General features: G+C 47.6%; 1 protein-coding gene across 5 annotated transcripts in view; it reads left to right on the forward strand.

Moving 5' to 3' along the window:
* FMNL2 (formin like 2) overlaps window positions 1–15734 on the forward strand; it is a 107985-nt gene that overhangs the window by 87402 nt on the left and 4849 nt on the right. For all 5 annotated transcript variants that reach the window (XM_085227983.1, XM_085227985.1, XM_085227982.1 and 2 more), the window contains exons 11-25: window positions 1070–1180; window positions 1389–1538; window positions 2566–2667; window positions 3634–3949; window positions 4329–4526; window positions 8076–8200; window positions 8650–8852; window positions 9681–9915; window positions 10658–10726; window positions 10882–10962; window positions 11310–11439; window positions 11716–11879; window positions 12499–12600; window positions 13041–13139; window positions 14037–14160. In XM_085227983.1, the coding sequence (XP_085084109.1) occupies window positions 1070–1180; window positions 1389–1538; window positions 2566–2667; window positions 3634–3949; window positions 4329–4526; window positions 8076–8200; window positions 8650–8852; window positions 9681–9915; window positions 10658–10726; window positions 10882–10962; window positions 11310–11439; window positions 11716–11879; window positions 12499–12600; window positions 13041–13139; window positions 14037–14160 (2209 nt within the window). The remainder of the gene's footprint in view (window positions 1–1069; window positions 1181–1388; window positions 1539–2565; window positions 2668–3633; window positions 3950–4328; window positions 4527–8075; window positions 8201–8649; window positions 8853–9680; window positions 9916–10657; window positions 10727–10881; window positions 10963–11309; window positions 11440–11715; window positions 11880–12498; window positions 12601–13040; window positions 13140–14036; window positions 14161–15734) is intronic.

The raw sequence follows: 15734 nt of genomic DNA on the forward strand, positions 1-15734 counted from the left end.
AAAGGCTGCTGGGCAGCAGACACCTCCCCAGGAGTTTATTCTCTAGCTGAGAAGTATCTCAATAACTGTTGAGAGGTTGGTGTTACTTCTGTCTCTGCATCTACAGTGGTTGGGTTCTGCCCTGCTCAGACCCACCAAGAATGAGGCAGATTTCTTCTTGCAGATTGGAGGCGGTCATCGGAGAGGTGAAGGAGTGTTGGGGATGTGCAGAGAGGGATTTAGCTGTGCCTTACACTCCTCAGTGAGGCAAACCTTTGTGGGGCTTCAGGCACGATTCCTGCCCTTCTGCAGGTACCTCACCCTGCTGTCCGAGGGGCTCTGGCTCCCTTTACTTGAGAGCCTTGACTTGCCTGCACTGTGCTGGGATGCAAACCACAGTTTTAAAAGTATGTTTTCTACAAATAACAAAGCACCTTTTATGAAGTCTTTGCAAGCCTGAACCCAACACTGGTGGGGTAGAAAGCTGCAGAATAGCAAGCAGCAGTTTTCCTTGGCAGTAGCCATAGCAAAATGCAGTCCCTAGCAGTGCTGGCTGGCCCAGGGGAACTGGCATCCCTTTGGGCTCCAGTGCGTGGGATTGGGAGCTTTTGGAGAGGTCCAGAGGAAGCCATGAAGATGATGAAATGGCTGGAGCTCCTTTCCTATGAAGACAGACTGAAGGAGCTGGACTTATTTGACCTGGAAAAGAGAAGGCTGTGGTTAGATTTCATTACAGCCTTCCAGTATTATATAAAGGGAGTTTATAAACATGAGTGTTATCAACAGGTAGATAGCGATAGGACAAGGGGGGATGGTTTTAAGCTAAAAAAGGAAGATTTAGGTTGGATATCAGGGAGATGTTCTTTACTGAGAGCGTGGTGAGGTGCTGGAACAGCTGCCCAGAGAGGGGGTGGGTGCCCCGTCCCCAGTGGTGTTTAAGGCCAGGTTGGATGGAACCCTGGGCAGGGCCCTAGTGCTTGGGCAGGGGGTTGGATCTTGATGGTCCTTGAGGTCCCTTCCAGCCCAAGCCATCCTATGATTCTGTGACTCAGGGCCGTGACGTGCTGATGTGTGGTGGCTCCTCTTGCAGGTGGCTTGCATGCAGTTCATCAACATCGTTGTGCACTCAGTGGAGGACATGAACTTCCGGGTCCACCTGCAGTACGAATTTACAAAGCTGGGCCTGGATGAGTATTTGGACGTGAGTATGAGCGGGTTCCACGTGTGGTCTTTGGAAATGACTGCTTTTCATGTATGATCTCAGCTAATGCTGAAATGTGGAGTGTGTTCCTGAATGATGGAGGTGGCCAAACTCCCACTGCTCTCCCTCCCCTTTGCACTGTGGGCAGTTCTGGTGCTTCAGGCTGCTGCTGGTGCTGAGTGACACCTTTTTGTTTTTGGCTATACAGAAACTGAAACACACAGAGAGTGACAAACTGCAGGTGCAAATTCAAGCATATCTGGATAACGTTTTTGACGTGGGAGCATTACTGGAGGATGCTGAAACCAAGAATGCAGCCTTGGAAAGAGTTGAAGAACTGGAAGAAAACATTTCCCACGTTAGTACAAAACTGAAGTCACCTTTCCCTGTGGAGTGGTGCACAGCCTGCTCTTCGTGTGTGCTGCAGTATTGCCCTTCTCTTTGGGGAGGTGGATGTGCAGGTGTAGCTACATAGAATCTCTGGGGTGAGGAGTGTTCAGGAAAGCCTGTGGACTACTGTGCTTTCTTTATGGGTGATGATCAGGTATTTGGCAAATGAAGGAGGTCTCGTGCAGGTAAACTTCCTGGGTGTTTCCCTGCTGTGTTTTGAACCTCATGTGGTGCATGTTTGTGTTAATGGGTGCACCACTTGCTTCAAAGATTTGTTCGTAAGGTATTTATTGACCTGATGAGAAAATGACTTTTTTGCCTTTTAATTAATTTCCTGTTTCACTCAGTCCCCAGGTTGCTGTAAAGTACTAGAATGGCCTTAATGTGGGGCTCACCATACGATTTGTATGTCAAGGGACAGTTTGGTCTGGGCTGTGCAGCACATGAACATCGTGGCTTTCATATCCCAGGGGTTTTGGGAGCCTGCAAAAGATACTAATAAATTAGAAGACCACAGGGAAAAAAATAACAACATGCAAATTCTCTTTCATTCATTGCTTATTAAATTAGTTCTGTTGCAAGAAGACATATTTATAGGTGTTACCACTTCAGCATCTATTGACTTTGCAACAGTGCCATTGTAGTATTGTGTGTTTTGGATCAAGCTTCAGTGTTTTTCTAAATAATTGCATTTGAAGTTCTTTATTATAGGGTAGGCTCTCTTAACTAGACAGGGTCATGAGTGCAGTCCAGCCAGGTTGCCTGCTAGTCATAGCTGAAGGGTAATGCTCATCATCACGGGATCCTGCAGCTGGGCCCTTAGTGCCACCTTCCTCCACGCACACACAGGAACCCTTTCTCTTTCAAAAGAAAAACTTCAGGATTTGGTGGATATCAATAGTTTACCACATACCACTGCTCCAACAAGTGTTGGTGACGTTTTGTTTGAGAAAGATGTTGTTACTTATACAATCTGTTTCTCTATTCTATGATAGTTATCTGAAAAACTCCAAGATACGGAAAATGAAGCCATGGCAAAGATTGTGGAACTGGAAAAACAGCTTATGCAGAGAAACAAAGAACTGGATGTGATTCGGGTAAGCGTGATGGGAAAACTCTGGCTGGATGCCACGTTTCAGGGGAGGGATCTGGTGTGCATTTTGTGTCTGGGAGGCAGTGGCTGTTTTAATGGGCTGAGCAATTTCTGCTAGCTTTCTAATTTTGAACATAGCCCAGATTCCAAGTAGAACATCTTGTCTGTACTCTCAAAGATGGGCATTTAACTCGCTGAATATGCCAGCAAATCAGTGAACCAGAAGAGTACATCGTATTGCTCAGGTCTGTAGTGTTTATGGTTGAGTTTTGCACATGTGGTTGGCTTTGGAGAGGAGTTCAGGGTGGAACTGGAATCTTCCAGACTTAGTTTGCAAAGCATCTAGCACAACCTGCTTTCTGTGTACAATCCAGACATTATTTCTTAGTATGCTATTTTAACAACAAAGATTACTAACGTAACTAACATTAACTAACCTCAGCCTAAATGTTGACCCACGGTGTGACTGGTATCTAGGCTTTCTTCTGAATGTCTGCCTTGGCTACTTGCAGCTTCAGTCTGGAGCAGATCAGGAGCTCTGTTCCTACTTCCCTTTATGGGTCAACATCTGCTCATAGGCAGAGCAACCAGCAAGGCATCCGATACTCTGTGTTAGAGGAAAAATCGAGGTAGCATACTAATTCTATATATTTCAGATTAACATAAGAAATGGAGACATTATAAAAGTAAAACAAATAGCAATCAGAATTTCTGTGTCCCCAGGTGTTGATATCTGGTGAGATTTCTCACAGGGCTCAGTGCTGCACACAGCCTTAATGCTGGCGTGGGAAAAACATAAAACAAGTTCTTCCTTACCCATGAAGATGTATGGTTTGCATGAAAATGCCTTGTTAGATAATGCCTGGCACAGTCTGTGCACAGTCTGGTGTCAGGCTGCCTTCTGTTTCTGGTGTTGGTATTCTGTTTTGTGAATACAAATGCAAATCACTCGTTTCTGTGGCCTTTGCAGGAAATCTACAAGGATGCAAATAGCCAGGTTCACACCTTGAGAAAAATGGTGAAGGAAAAAGAGGAAGCCATCCAGCGACAGTCGACACTGGAGAAAAAGATTCATGAACTGGAGAAGCAGGGGACCATTAAGATCCAGAAGAAAGGCGATGGTGACATCTCCATCCTTCCTGTTGCTCTGGCCTCTGGGATGGTGCCGGCGGGGGCAGAGGCTGCAGCTGGCACGTGTGTCACACCGGCTGCTGGAGCTGCAACATCTGTACCACTGCCACCACCTCCACCACCATTACCAGCCTTAGCAACAGCATCTGAGGCAGGTAAGGAGCGTCGTGTCCCCCAGCCACAAGCTGGCTGTGATCTGGAGGTGGTTTGTTATTCTGGGGTCAGTCAGGGTGGCCTTATGCTGAAAAAACACCATCAGTTGTTGTTACGAGGTGGCAGACCGTGTTTGTCCGATCCATTTCTGAGCTCTTAATTGGGCATTGGAAAGTCCTAACTTCCCTTGTGAGGGTGGTTTCCTCCCGCGTTTGTACGCTGAGGTAATTTGGTGAAGGGTCCAACAAATATTTGGGCTGGTAGAGAGGAGCAGTAGGGACAGGGAGGGTAGTGGGCCCCGCTGGGAGTTGTTCTGCATCTGCTTGTGCCACGTTGGTTCCTGTTCACTTCAGTACCCCTTCTGTCCTCTCCTTTCCACAGTGCAAAATGGCCCCGTGACAGTGCCAGTGCCACCTCCGCCTCCACCGCCGCCTCCACCGCCGCCCCCAGCGCCGCCGCTGCCAGGTCCTGCCTTGGACACGACTCCTGCTGCCCCTCTGCCCCCGCCGCCCCCACCATCAGCACCCCCCCTGCCTGGCACCGCCTCTCCCACCGTGGTTTTCAACTCAGGACTTGCAGGTAAAGCACCCGTGTGTCTGCCGGGCACGTGGAGTGTTGCCTGGGGGGGACAGGATGCAGAGGTGGGAATTCTTTTCTCTTAGTCCCCTGGGTAATGCTCGTCATCTCTATCTGGTGTTATACTTAGGAGGGTTTGCGAAAGGAAAGATGATTTATCAATTAAACAGATTTGGTTCGATCTGTAGGAGAGAGCTTCTTCAGTGAAACTGAAGCTGCTGCCAGAAATATTTTTCTAACGTGATCATTTTTGGCTTTAAGTGAGCAAAAGCGCAGAGCTTCGTGGTTTTGATTTCTTCCCAGTGCACGACGGAGAAAAATCTGTGCAGAAGAATAGCAAACTTTTTGTAATGTTTTGGAAGGAAGGAAAATTTCCTGACCGTCTTTAATCATGTTTTTATGTACTCTCTATCCTATGCCAAGCATCCCATGCAGCAAATGGCTGTTAATTGGTATCACACTCCTTCCCCTCCAGGAAATCTCGAGAGCACATTATGATTTCAGAAAGAGAGACTGAGGAGCCTTTACTCTCCCCAATGGGCTTTGCAGAGCAGCCCAATGGTTCTGCAGCATGCAGAGCTCATTGGCACCATGGCTGGGGCAGCAAAACGGAAAGCTGGCAGGCAGATGTGCCCTTCTGCCAGCAGTTTGCTGTGCTGATGGGCTGGGAGGGATCCACGGAGGGGGTGGCATCAACATATCTCTGGTCAGAGCTGTTCTGCCTTGCTGCTTTTCATCCCAAAGCTGCTGGCTTGATTTTTGTTGTGTCCTTTACCATGTGCCGTGGGGAGAGGATTCATAGAGCAGTTTACAATGCCCCTCTGGTTTCTGCTGCCAGCTTTGCACCTGGACTGAGATGCTGGGACAAATATGTCAGACTGCAGAATGTTTAAAACCCAACTGAGTGTCCAGGAGGTTCCCCAGTTATGTATGCAGAGGCTGATGGCAGGGGGTGTTTGATGTGGCTATGGTAGAGGTGGGACATGTCCACAGGCAGGCAGGGTGGGCATTTTGTAGTGGATTAGAACTGAAAGGGAAAATGAAAGTGCCTTTTCTTGATAAACCAGTTACATAGCAAGTAATGTTTCTCAGGGCAGGACCCTTCTGGGCTGGGGGGAAATGGGTGCAGCGATAAATCCTGCTGTTCTGACCACTGCTAACATATTTTTCTCCATTCTTTCTGCTTCCTGGTAAGACGGGCCGATCAAGCTCTTCTGTAGGTTGCTTTCTGCTAAGTATTTCACTACCTTCTCCCCTTCCCTCTGTCCTGCTTTGCTGTGCCCTGTGTGTGCCCGTGACTGTCTGTGTCAGTCCAGGAGGTGGTGGGAGGGCCGAGGCGGGTGCAGAGGGGTTGCTGGACACAAGGCACGTATTAGCTTTGGGTTTGCTGCCAGCCAGCAGGATTTGGCCTTCCCAGGCCCCGATCCAGCAAAGCACTTCAGCACGTAATTAAGATGTGGCTTCTTTTGGGCTGCCCTCCAGCCACGACCGCGTCCCCGCTGCGCTGCCCTGAGCAGTGCAGTTCTTGAGGACATCACCTTGCCAGCTGACAGCATGTCTTGGGAAGGGAGAAGATTTTGAAGGAAGAGATTTTGAAGGCATTTTGTTCAGCTGCACGAGGGAACTGTCCTGAAATAACCTGGGAGCAGTTACTAATCTATTCTAATGTAATGCATGAGACGAAGATGTGTTTTTCATGGGTATTTTAGCTTGGAAAGAAAGTCTTTTATTTTGGGAATTACTTAGGATTAAATACATTCATTGTACACAGTGTAAAACCATTTGGTTTAGATGAGCAGAAGTTGATGGTGTGTTCATGTCTTCCAGTTGGACAAATATATTTCTCAAAGTATTCAGATTTTCAAGCTGTTACTCACGGACATTTGTTTGAGCAAATTCTCTAGCTGGGAATTTATTCTTTGCAGCATCCTTGCAAAAGGATCATGACTTGGAATGTACACGGACACACAACTTGACTGTTGCTTTGGAAGTGGTAGGACAAAGCAAGAGTGGTGTTTTCAGCATTCACCTGGTTCCGGTGCACAACAAGAGGCTGTGCCCTGAAACTGGTGATCTGTCATGGCAAAAACATGCAGCATCAGTAGGGGAAAGTAAAACAGTTATTTGCTCAAGTGCTTTGCAAACTGGGAAAGCGTCTTCTGAAATCAAGGAGAAAATAATCTAGCATTTCTATGTAGCATCAAATAGTTAACAGGATGCCCCTGCCATGGCTGCAGGGTAGGCAGCAGTCAGGACTTCCTTGGAGCAAGCACTGAATTGAACTGAGTCAAACACAACCTGTCCCCACCTTGGGGAGATGTGAACCTGCTGTGGGGTGCAGGGAGCCCAGAGCTGGATGGGAGGGTTGGGACATGAGCTTGGTGCTGCTCACCCTGCCTGGCCCTGCTCACAGGGAAGGGGCTCTTTTCTCCAGCACTGGAGATGAAGGACTGGGGCTTCTGTTTCTTTGCAGTTTGGAAAGAAATGGTTTCTTTAGTAAAATTTTGGAGTGCCACATTCATCAATCACTGTAATGAAGATCCTGAATTTGCAGCAACTTACAGCCATGTGTTTTCATCAGCATACAAAGAACTGAGCACTGAATTAACAGAAATGTTCATGTGCCCTCCAGATCTGTTAGGAATAGGAATGAAGTTGTTTTCTTTGCTCCTATGTTACTTTTTGTACTCCTTTCACTGATGAATGAGAGTAGTTTCTTTAGCTTTTCTATGTGGGTTACTGAGACACTAATTCTGCATGACCTGAAAAGATGAAACCCATTATTTAGACTGTGTGAAAGCTCATGTGTGCTGCAACCCCTCTGTTTTGGCTTTAAAAGACAGCCCTGACCCCTCTGAAAGAGCACTGCCCCATTGCAGCAGTGGAACCTTGGGAAAGGAGCTTTTTTCCTTCTTGTCACCTGTTCTGGGTTGAATTTTGTGATGCATCTACTGCCAGTGACACATCCTCCCTCCACCTCAGTGGTGGAGGTGTCTCCTCAGTTGGCAGCTTTAGCTGTTGCTGAGGGCTGAGGCCACTATGCCTTCATTGATGTGGATGGTGCTGCTTGCTGTGCTGCTGTTAGCAGCTGGGTTTGGGCTGCGTGTGCTCAAGCAGCCCTACACTGCATGGCCATGCACCAGCTTGTGCCAAGGTGGGCTCTGCAGCCAGCAGGACAGGGTTAAATTTGGCTGCTCCATCCGTTTTCTTTAGTGTTTAAAAATAGCATGGGCTTTTAAGCAGCCCAGACAACGTGGGGCAATAAAAGTAATAACACATTTCCTTTTGTGTAGTTTTCACAGCCTCTGGCGTTCAGTCCCATTCTGCAGACGCTGGCCCTGAAGCAGCCAGAGGGTTGGATAAAAGCCTCTCTGCACTGCCTGCCTGTCAAGGCAGCAGGATCTTTTCAGGCTTCTCAGGGTGATCATTTAGCTATGGCCAGTTCTTCCTCCAGTGCTGGAACACCAGCTCTATAGAGATCACGGTCTGGGCACGTGGGGTGTTTTTCAGCTGCTGGGGAGCTGATCTTTTCCTTTCCCCTGGTGTCTTTAGCTGTGAAAATCAAGAAGCCAATCAAGACCAAGTTCCGTATGCCAGTGTTCAACTGGGTGGCCCTCAAACCCAACCAGATCAACGGGACAGTCTTCAATGAAATAGACGACGAAAGGATCCTGGAGGTACGAGCAGCGCTCGCTGCCTCCCGCCCCCCGTGTCTGTCCACAGCTCAATATTGGCCTTTGCAGAGATATATTCTGGCCAACAGCTAGGGGTAGGGCTGGTGTGTGACACTGTACCAGGGAAAGAGGCCTGAAGCAGCCCAGAGCAGGGCTGAGCACTCAGGTGCTGTGTGGTCCCTGTGCTATGAGGTAGATGCACGTGGCTGGATAAAGTCTGAGTGCTGACATGAACATTTGCCTGAACTTCTGAACATGCACAGGGCTGTTGGGGCTGGAGGCCAGGTTACTGACTCAGGAGCTCGTGTTTACTACGCTGTGCAACCCCTGGCTGAAGTTCTCTGCTGTAGCCACAGCGGCCACAGGTCTTACTGCTGTTCTGGTACGATGCTGGGCAGTGTGGGATTTAATACTTGCCGTGGGAGGGATAAATCACTTTCTTTCCTTTTTAGGATTTAAATGTGGATGAATTTGAAGAAATATTCAAAACAAAAGCCCAAGGTCCGGCCATTGATCTTACATCAAGCAAGCAAAAAATAACTCAGAAAGGATCGAACAAAGTCACATTACTGGATGCAAACAGGGCCAAAAATCTTGCCATCACTTTAAGGAAAGCTGGAAAGACAGCAGATGAAATATGCAAAGCTATTCACGTGTAAGTAAAACACTTGTCAGCAAAGAAATCATATTCAAGATTTACTGTGGTTTTTGGTAAGTGGAATGGCTTTGAATTGGCAGTTGATGTAAATGTTTTTGCATCTGGAAAAAATCCATCAGTAAGGATGGAACCAATCTGAATTCCCACAAATCGGATTCCCTTGTACTACATTATGTTAACTTGCAGTTTTGTGTTGCTCTATCACTATATGGGCTTAACAAATTAACACATATTTTATTAAATAAGCTAATTCATGTTCATCCACAGTATGCCATTGCATACTGAACTTTTCATTTGATTTAGATGGTATTTTTTGTTCTAATGAGCACTCCAAAGGCAGAGTACCAACCCTTGCAGCTTGCTCCACAAAGCACAAGTTGAGTCCAAGTGCACTCGAAGCATTTTGCATGCAGTGAGGTTTATGTAATCGCCCCACGCAGTGCCAAACCCAAATGTGATACAGGTGTGTCCAAGCATAACTGCAGCATAGGATCCTGCCATGCCCCATCCTGCAGGGTATGGACTCAGCCTTCCAGCTCAGCTCCTTCTTTGGAAACAGAATCAAGGTGCCAAGCAGCATTCACACCAGCATTTGTGTCCTTGCTGTCTCTGCGCAGTAAGCAGGTTAACATCTTTATGTGCAGACAGCTTCATGGGCAGGATTGTGCCACAGCTCTGGGACACCCCCAGGGATGGTGACCCCCCACTCCCTGAGCAACCTGTGCCAGTGCCCGACTGCTCTTTGGAGAGGGAATCATTCCTGTTATCCAAACTGAGCCTCCCCTGGCACAACATGAAGCCATCACCTCTCGTCCTATCGCATAGGTTTGACCTGAAAACGCTGCCCGTGGATTTTGTTGAGTGCCTCATGAGGTTCCTGCCCACCGAGAACGAGGTGAAGGTGCTGCGGCTCTACGAGCGGGAGAGGAAACCCATCGAGAACCTGTCTGATGAAGATCGGTTCATGATGCAGTTCAGCAAGATCGAGAGGCTGATGCAGAAGATGACCATCATGGCATTCATAGGCAACTTTGCTGAAAGCATCCAGATGCTGACCCCGGTGAGTGGCAGACAGCCCTGGAGGTGCGTTAGCTGTGGGGAAATGGTGTCTGGGTGTGGGACACCGTTTCCCTGTGTGTGGGGAACGTGGGAGCTGCTCACTGTGGTGCAAGTCAGGCTTGTAGGGCACAGTGCAGCCAGGTGCTGGCGTGGGGCTGCCAGTGCAGGTTGTAGAGATGTTAATTTTCCTTACACAGTGATGGTTTGAGTGGCATGGAGTCATTCTGAGCTCTCACAGAGGCAGAATGAAAAACAACTGCATGAATGAAGAAGTGCTTTTCTAGGTATATTTTCATCTAACAGTGACTCAGAGATCCCAGGCACTGTTTCTATGGCAGCTTCTACCCTGTGCTGCTCCACATCATACTATTTCTCTACCCTGTACAAGTTTAAAACCAGTTTAAATGAAAATCTGCTTGTCTGTGCCATCAGGGAAAATTACTTTCAGTGCTGGTCTGAGGGCTCTTTGAAGTATGTCCCATGCATCTTTCACAGTCATAAGGACTGAAATATAAATACAGTTTTCCTCAACCACATCTGAGTGTTAGAAATCTGCAGTGCAAATTAATTTTTTGAAATCCTGACATGCCAGGGCAGGATAGCATTCATGCTGGGATGCACTGAATGGATTGAAAACATTGTTGTTTTGTTTTTTTGTTTTTTCCTAAGAGTGGAAGTGTTTTGAATTTAATTTTACTTTCAGTTTGTGCATTAACCAAAATTCTCCCTGTGTTTACTTGCAGCAACTTCACGCCATTATAGCTGCATCTGTCTCAATAAAGTCGTCTCAAAAGCTTAAGAAAATACTGGAGGTACGTCTGACTTTGGCTGTGCTCAACCACTCACCAGTGCATCCCCTTCTGTGTACTGAAAGTGCATGTGGATGCTTGTGTACAGACTCTCAGAGGTTTCTGAACCATTGTGCATTCGCCCTGAAAATTCCCTCTCTGCTCTGTTTTGCTGGCAGATAATCCTGGCTCTCGGTAACTACATGAACAGCAGTAAGCGAGGAGCAGTGTATGGATTTAAGCTACAGAGTCTAGACCTGGTGAGTAAACCAGAGGCAACGAGGGGACATGAGCTGAAATGCATTTCTTTCAAATGGAGAGTGGCTGCTCGGGGCTCATCAGTCCCCAGCCAAAAAAGGCAGAGGCAGCAGAGCGTAGCTGTACTTCCCTGCGCTCTGTGTGAGATGACCCTTACCAGCATTTTGGTGGCCCCTCACAAGAAGGCCACAAATCCTCAGACCACTGTGGAAATCCACCCATTATGTGGGCCTTTACAGCCGTCTGTCAGATGGAGAAACATTCCGGGGAAAACAAACACCCTTTCAGTCACTTTGTTTGGTGTCTGCTGCACCTTAACCCAGCAACCTTGTTGCTTTTTTCTCCTCAGCTCTTAGAAACAAAGTCAACAGACCGAAAACAAACCCTGTTGCACTATATTTCCAATGTTGTCAAGGAGAAGTACCAGCACGTATCCCTCTTTTACAATGAACTTCATTACGTGGAGAAGGCTGCTGCAGGTACTGTAACCATGGCTGTGCCCTTAGTGCACCTACTGGACTCTCAGTGCTTTCCCACTTGGACCATTCTAAGAATAAAACCAGGTGGTTTCAGTGTTATCTACCAGTGTGGGAGCAGAGCCAATTTAGGGAGGGACCCTTAGTGCCAGCAGGTGGCCTGGCCTAGCACACAGTCACTGCTGTGGCTGGGGGCACTTTGTAGCTGGGAGCTGGTCATGCTGTGGGTTGGGTGCTTGCACATCAGGAGCGATTCAGCAGTTTTGTTTTATTTCCTAGTGTCTCTAGAAAACGTCCTCTTGGATGTGAAGGAGCTCCAGAGAGGCCTGGATCTGACGAAGCGTGAGTACACCATGCATGACCACAACACGATGCTGAAGGAGTTCATTCAGAACAATGAAGGAAAGCTGAAGAAACTGCAGGATGATGCCAAAATTGCCCAGGTATTTCTTAATTCTTGGGGTGTGAATGACTTGGAGAAGCAGAGCACACTCTGCATACTGAGGGTGTTTTCTGCTGACACTGAGTTACTCTGCAGTGGGGTTTGAGTGAAGAGGCACAGATCTTCATGGTTCCCCTTTGTTCTGATGTGAATGTATAAAATGTGTGTTACTTGTGAAATGAGGAATTATTAGTCTGTCATGGTGTATAAAAGTTTTTCCCATGATGTTACCCTCATGCGTTCTTACCATTCATTTTTTTCATTTCATATTTGCTTGTGCTGGTGTTTTCCTGGCAGTTCTTCTAGCTGCAGCTATGTCTTAATCCCATGAGCTTGGTGACAGCCCTGCACACGTTCTTGACAAACTCTGGTTCAAGCTCTCCTGCTCACTTTTGAGGCAGGCTTTAGCCCACAAATGGATACCAACATGTCACAGCAAGTGCTTGCTCTTATATACACTGCATGGAGGAGGAGGTGCAGTTCTGTGTTTGCTCCTGTCCCCATGCTGGGTGTAGGTGTGCTCGTGCCAGCCAGGGGTTCCCACTCAGAGGAAATGTCAGCCCCTTACACCGAGTTCTGATATGCTGGTGAGCATATCTTGAAGTATGTGCTTTTTGTAGGATGCCTTTGATGATGCTGTGAAGTATTTTGGGGAGAATCCGAAGACAACACCTCCCTCAGTTTTTTTCCCAGTGTTTGTCCGATTTGTGAAGGCCTATAAGGTAAGCAGGAGCATCCTCCCCTTCTCTTCTGTCATTCTCAGCATGGTTTGCCATCTGTTGTCTCAAGGTTCCCAACAGCACAGCTTGTAGCTCCCCCTAGCTTCAATGCAATGTGAGCCCAGGGCTGCACAAATAGTTGGTTTGGGATTATTTTCAGGGCCTGAAAGGCAGCACTGCTGTCTGAAATGCCAGAGGAGTTCTCAGAAACAGAATGTCTGGAGATTAAAGTTCTCACCTTCAACCCTGACCCTGTCCTTTGGGATCAGGGTTGAGGGTCTTTGTGTGACCTGGGAGATCTCTCCCAGCCCACTGATTTCAGACTTTGTTTAGCTGAATTGCTGACCCTCGGTTTGCCTCCTTGGAAAGTGTAGTTCATTCGTAACAGTGATTTGAAGATGTAACTTGTTGGGTCTTTTTATGTGTGTGTGTGTGATAAATAGCAAGCAGAAGAAGAGAATGAATTGAGAAAAAAGCAGGAACAGGCCTTAATGGAAAAACTTATGGAACAGGAAGCGATGATGGAGCAACAGGACCAAAAGGTATGGAGCAGATAGGTCTTACAGGTAGGATGTGTTCATCTCTTTTTCTTCACAGCTCAGAACCTGCAGCTCTGTGCAGTGCTTGAGTTGCCCAGACTTAGAGCTACCCAGAAATGTGGTCTCTGGAAGTTTTCTCCTTTTGTGGAAAGCTGAAGTTGACTGAAAGAATCCAAATGTGTACTAATTCTACTTCAAAGCTTGCAAAATTCAGTAAGCCAAACAGACAAAAAGTCACCTAGCCCATGTTGCTGTTGGCCACACTTTTTTCCTGCTTTGGCATTTTACCTGTTTTAAAAATCCCATCTGTATTCATTGTGCAGAGCCCCCCGTTGCTTGCAGGGATCTCCAGATCTCTCCCTGTTTGAGCATCCCAGCAGGAGTCTGCCCTGCGTTTCCACTTGATAGGAGTTTTCTGACCTTTTCTTCGTTTTTCTTTTTTTCCTTAAATGAATGCTTTAGATGTGCTGGAGCTTTTCCACAGCTCCAATGGCCCTTGTGTTGGCTGAAGCTGCTTCATGCAACTCTCATGCTTAACAGGTGCCCTTAATCCCAGCCAGGCATTTTCTGTTGGATGGAAAGCTTGTTCTCCTTCACTTAATGCTGCTTGGAGGAGAAGGCTTGGAGTCTTGGTTCCAAGTGAGGAGAAGGCTTAGGATGGAATTGCAAATCTAAGAAAGAGAAACAGCTTGGCAGCCAGGGTAACTTGTAACTCTGGCTGTCACCCCCAGCACCTGAGCTCACTACGCCCTTGTGTTTCCCTGGGCTTGCAAAACTAGGCAGAAAGGTGGCTATTACTGGTGTTCATTGCTGCAGGTGGGGTCACCTGGTCTTTCAGACACAGGAATTGGAGCAAAGATCCTTACAAATCCTTACAAATCCTCTCTTCTTTGCTTTCAGTCTCCTTCTCATAAAACAAAGAGGCAGCAGCAGGAGCTAATTGCAGAGCTCAGGAGGCGGCAGGTCAAGGATAACAGGCATGTGTACGAAGGGAAGGATGGTGCTATTGAAGATATTATAACAGGTAAAGCCCTTTTGTTCCATAATCTCAGAGGCTCTTTCACCAAGGTTAAAAATGTGTATCTGCCTAACAGCTATTGTACGTGCATTATGTGATTCTTGTAGAGCTGCTGGAGCACAGCCTAGGAGATTGTTTACATGACGTGAATCAATTATAGAAGGTTTTGCTAAGGGAGCAGACAAAGCCCAGTAACCTGCTTTTGCGTGTTCACTGTCGGTGCTGCCCGTGTTTGTCACGAGCACAGACTTTGGGCACGTGCTGTTTCTGACCTCTTCTCTTTCAGCATGTTGGGACACACTTGGTCTCTGATCTCTAGAGTAAGCAGCTCAGATCTCAGCTGATATTTGGTGGGGATATGCATGCTGTGCAGATCTTTCCCAGAAATCTTTACTTTCCCATAACTGGAATGAATGACAGATGTTTAACATTATTAAGAGCCTGCATTTTCATTAAAATGTACTAGCAGTAATTGCACCACATTATTGCACACTTACAGGAAATCATTTAGTCAAACCTGAATGATGGATGGCCCTGAGCAGCTTCTGGTTTTACTGCTTTTCGGTTGCAGAAGTCTGCCCTGATCACCACCGTAGGGCTGGAGGGAGGGGAGCAGAACCCACTCTCAGTGCTAGGGAAGCAGGGACGTTGTGTGCTGCTAGAGCTGTCTTCTGAGTCGTGCTGTGCTCAGCAGTCAGCTCCTCCTGGTCTGTGCCACTGCTCTGGTTGCAGTGCTTGGATTTTAGTGCACTTCTTCACCTGCGGTGTGGAAGGAGTAACACTTCCATAGCTTTACAGCAATTGAGTTCTGTTGCACAGAAAGTCAGCAAAACAATCTTTGGGCAAGACGGCCTTGACTGCTTCTCCCAAATGTTTGTCATATTGTTTCCTCCCTCTGGGAGGAGGAGGAGGAGAGCTGCTTTACCTCTCAGTGAGGAACTTTTGCCCAACTACATGAGAGGGTTGGAATGCTCTTAGTGAAGCTTTCACAACCCTTTCTAACGTTTGATTAAGAGATTCCTATGATAATACTCTCCATGTAAGAAGCAGACTTGCTGTAATACCCAATCACTTCTGCTTCTGCATCTCCTTTGGACTCCTGGAAGCCGGTGTAGTTGGTGAAGTTGCTCTCCTGCTCTGTGGGAGAAACAGATGGTGCAAATGATGCCAGCCTGCGTGCAGCCCCGTGCCAGCGTGCCGGGCTCAGCCAACCTGACCATCCCCTGTGGTGCCCAGCCCTTCCAGCTGTGGGCTGCCCTGGGGCCTTGGGCCGTGCAGTGACACACGAGGCACCGAATGTCAGGTTGAACTGAGGTCACTTGGCTGCAGCCTGTGACAGCTCGTGCAGTGGCATGGAAATAATCAGAGGTGTCACTTGATGCTGGCTTAGTGCCTCTTCAGGTGCAGGGGGAAGCCCTGCTGGCTGGGACAGGATGGGATGCTGTCTGAAGCCACGCTCTTCCAGAGTCACAGCCTTTACCTGTAGCAACAGTCTTTCAAAACCAGAAACAGATACGCAGTGGCTTAAAACTGCCTCCTTCCCAAATCCTCCTGCACTGCAGTGTCATGGGCTGGTTGGA

The sequence above is a fragment of the Meleagris gallopavo genome, chromosome 7, assembly GCF_905368555.1.
Source record: "Meleagris gallopavo chromosome 7, MGAL_WU_HG_1.1, whole genome shotgun sequence".
NCBI classification, from domain to species: Eukaryota; Metazoa; Chordata; class Aves; order Galliformes; family Phasianidae; genus Meleagris; species Meleagris gallopavo.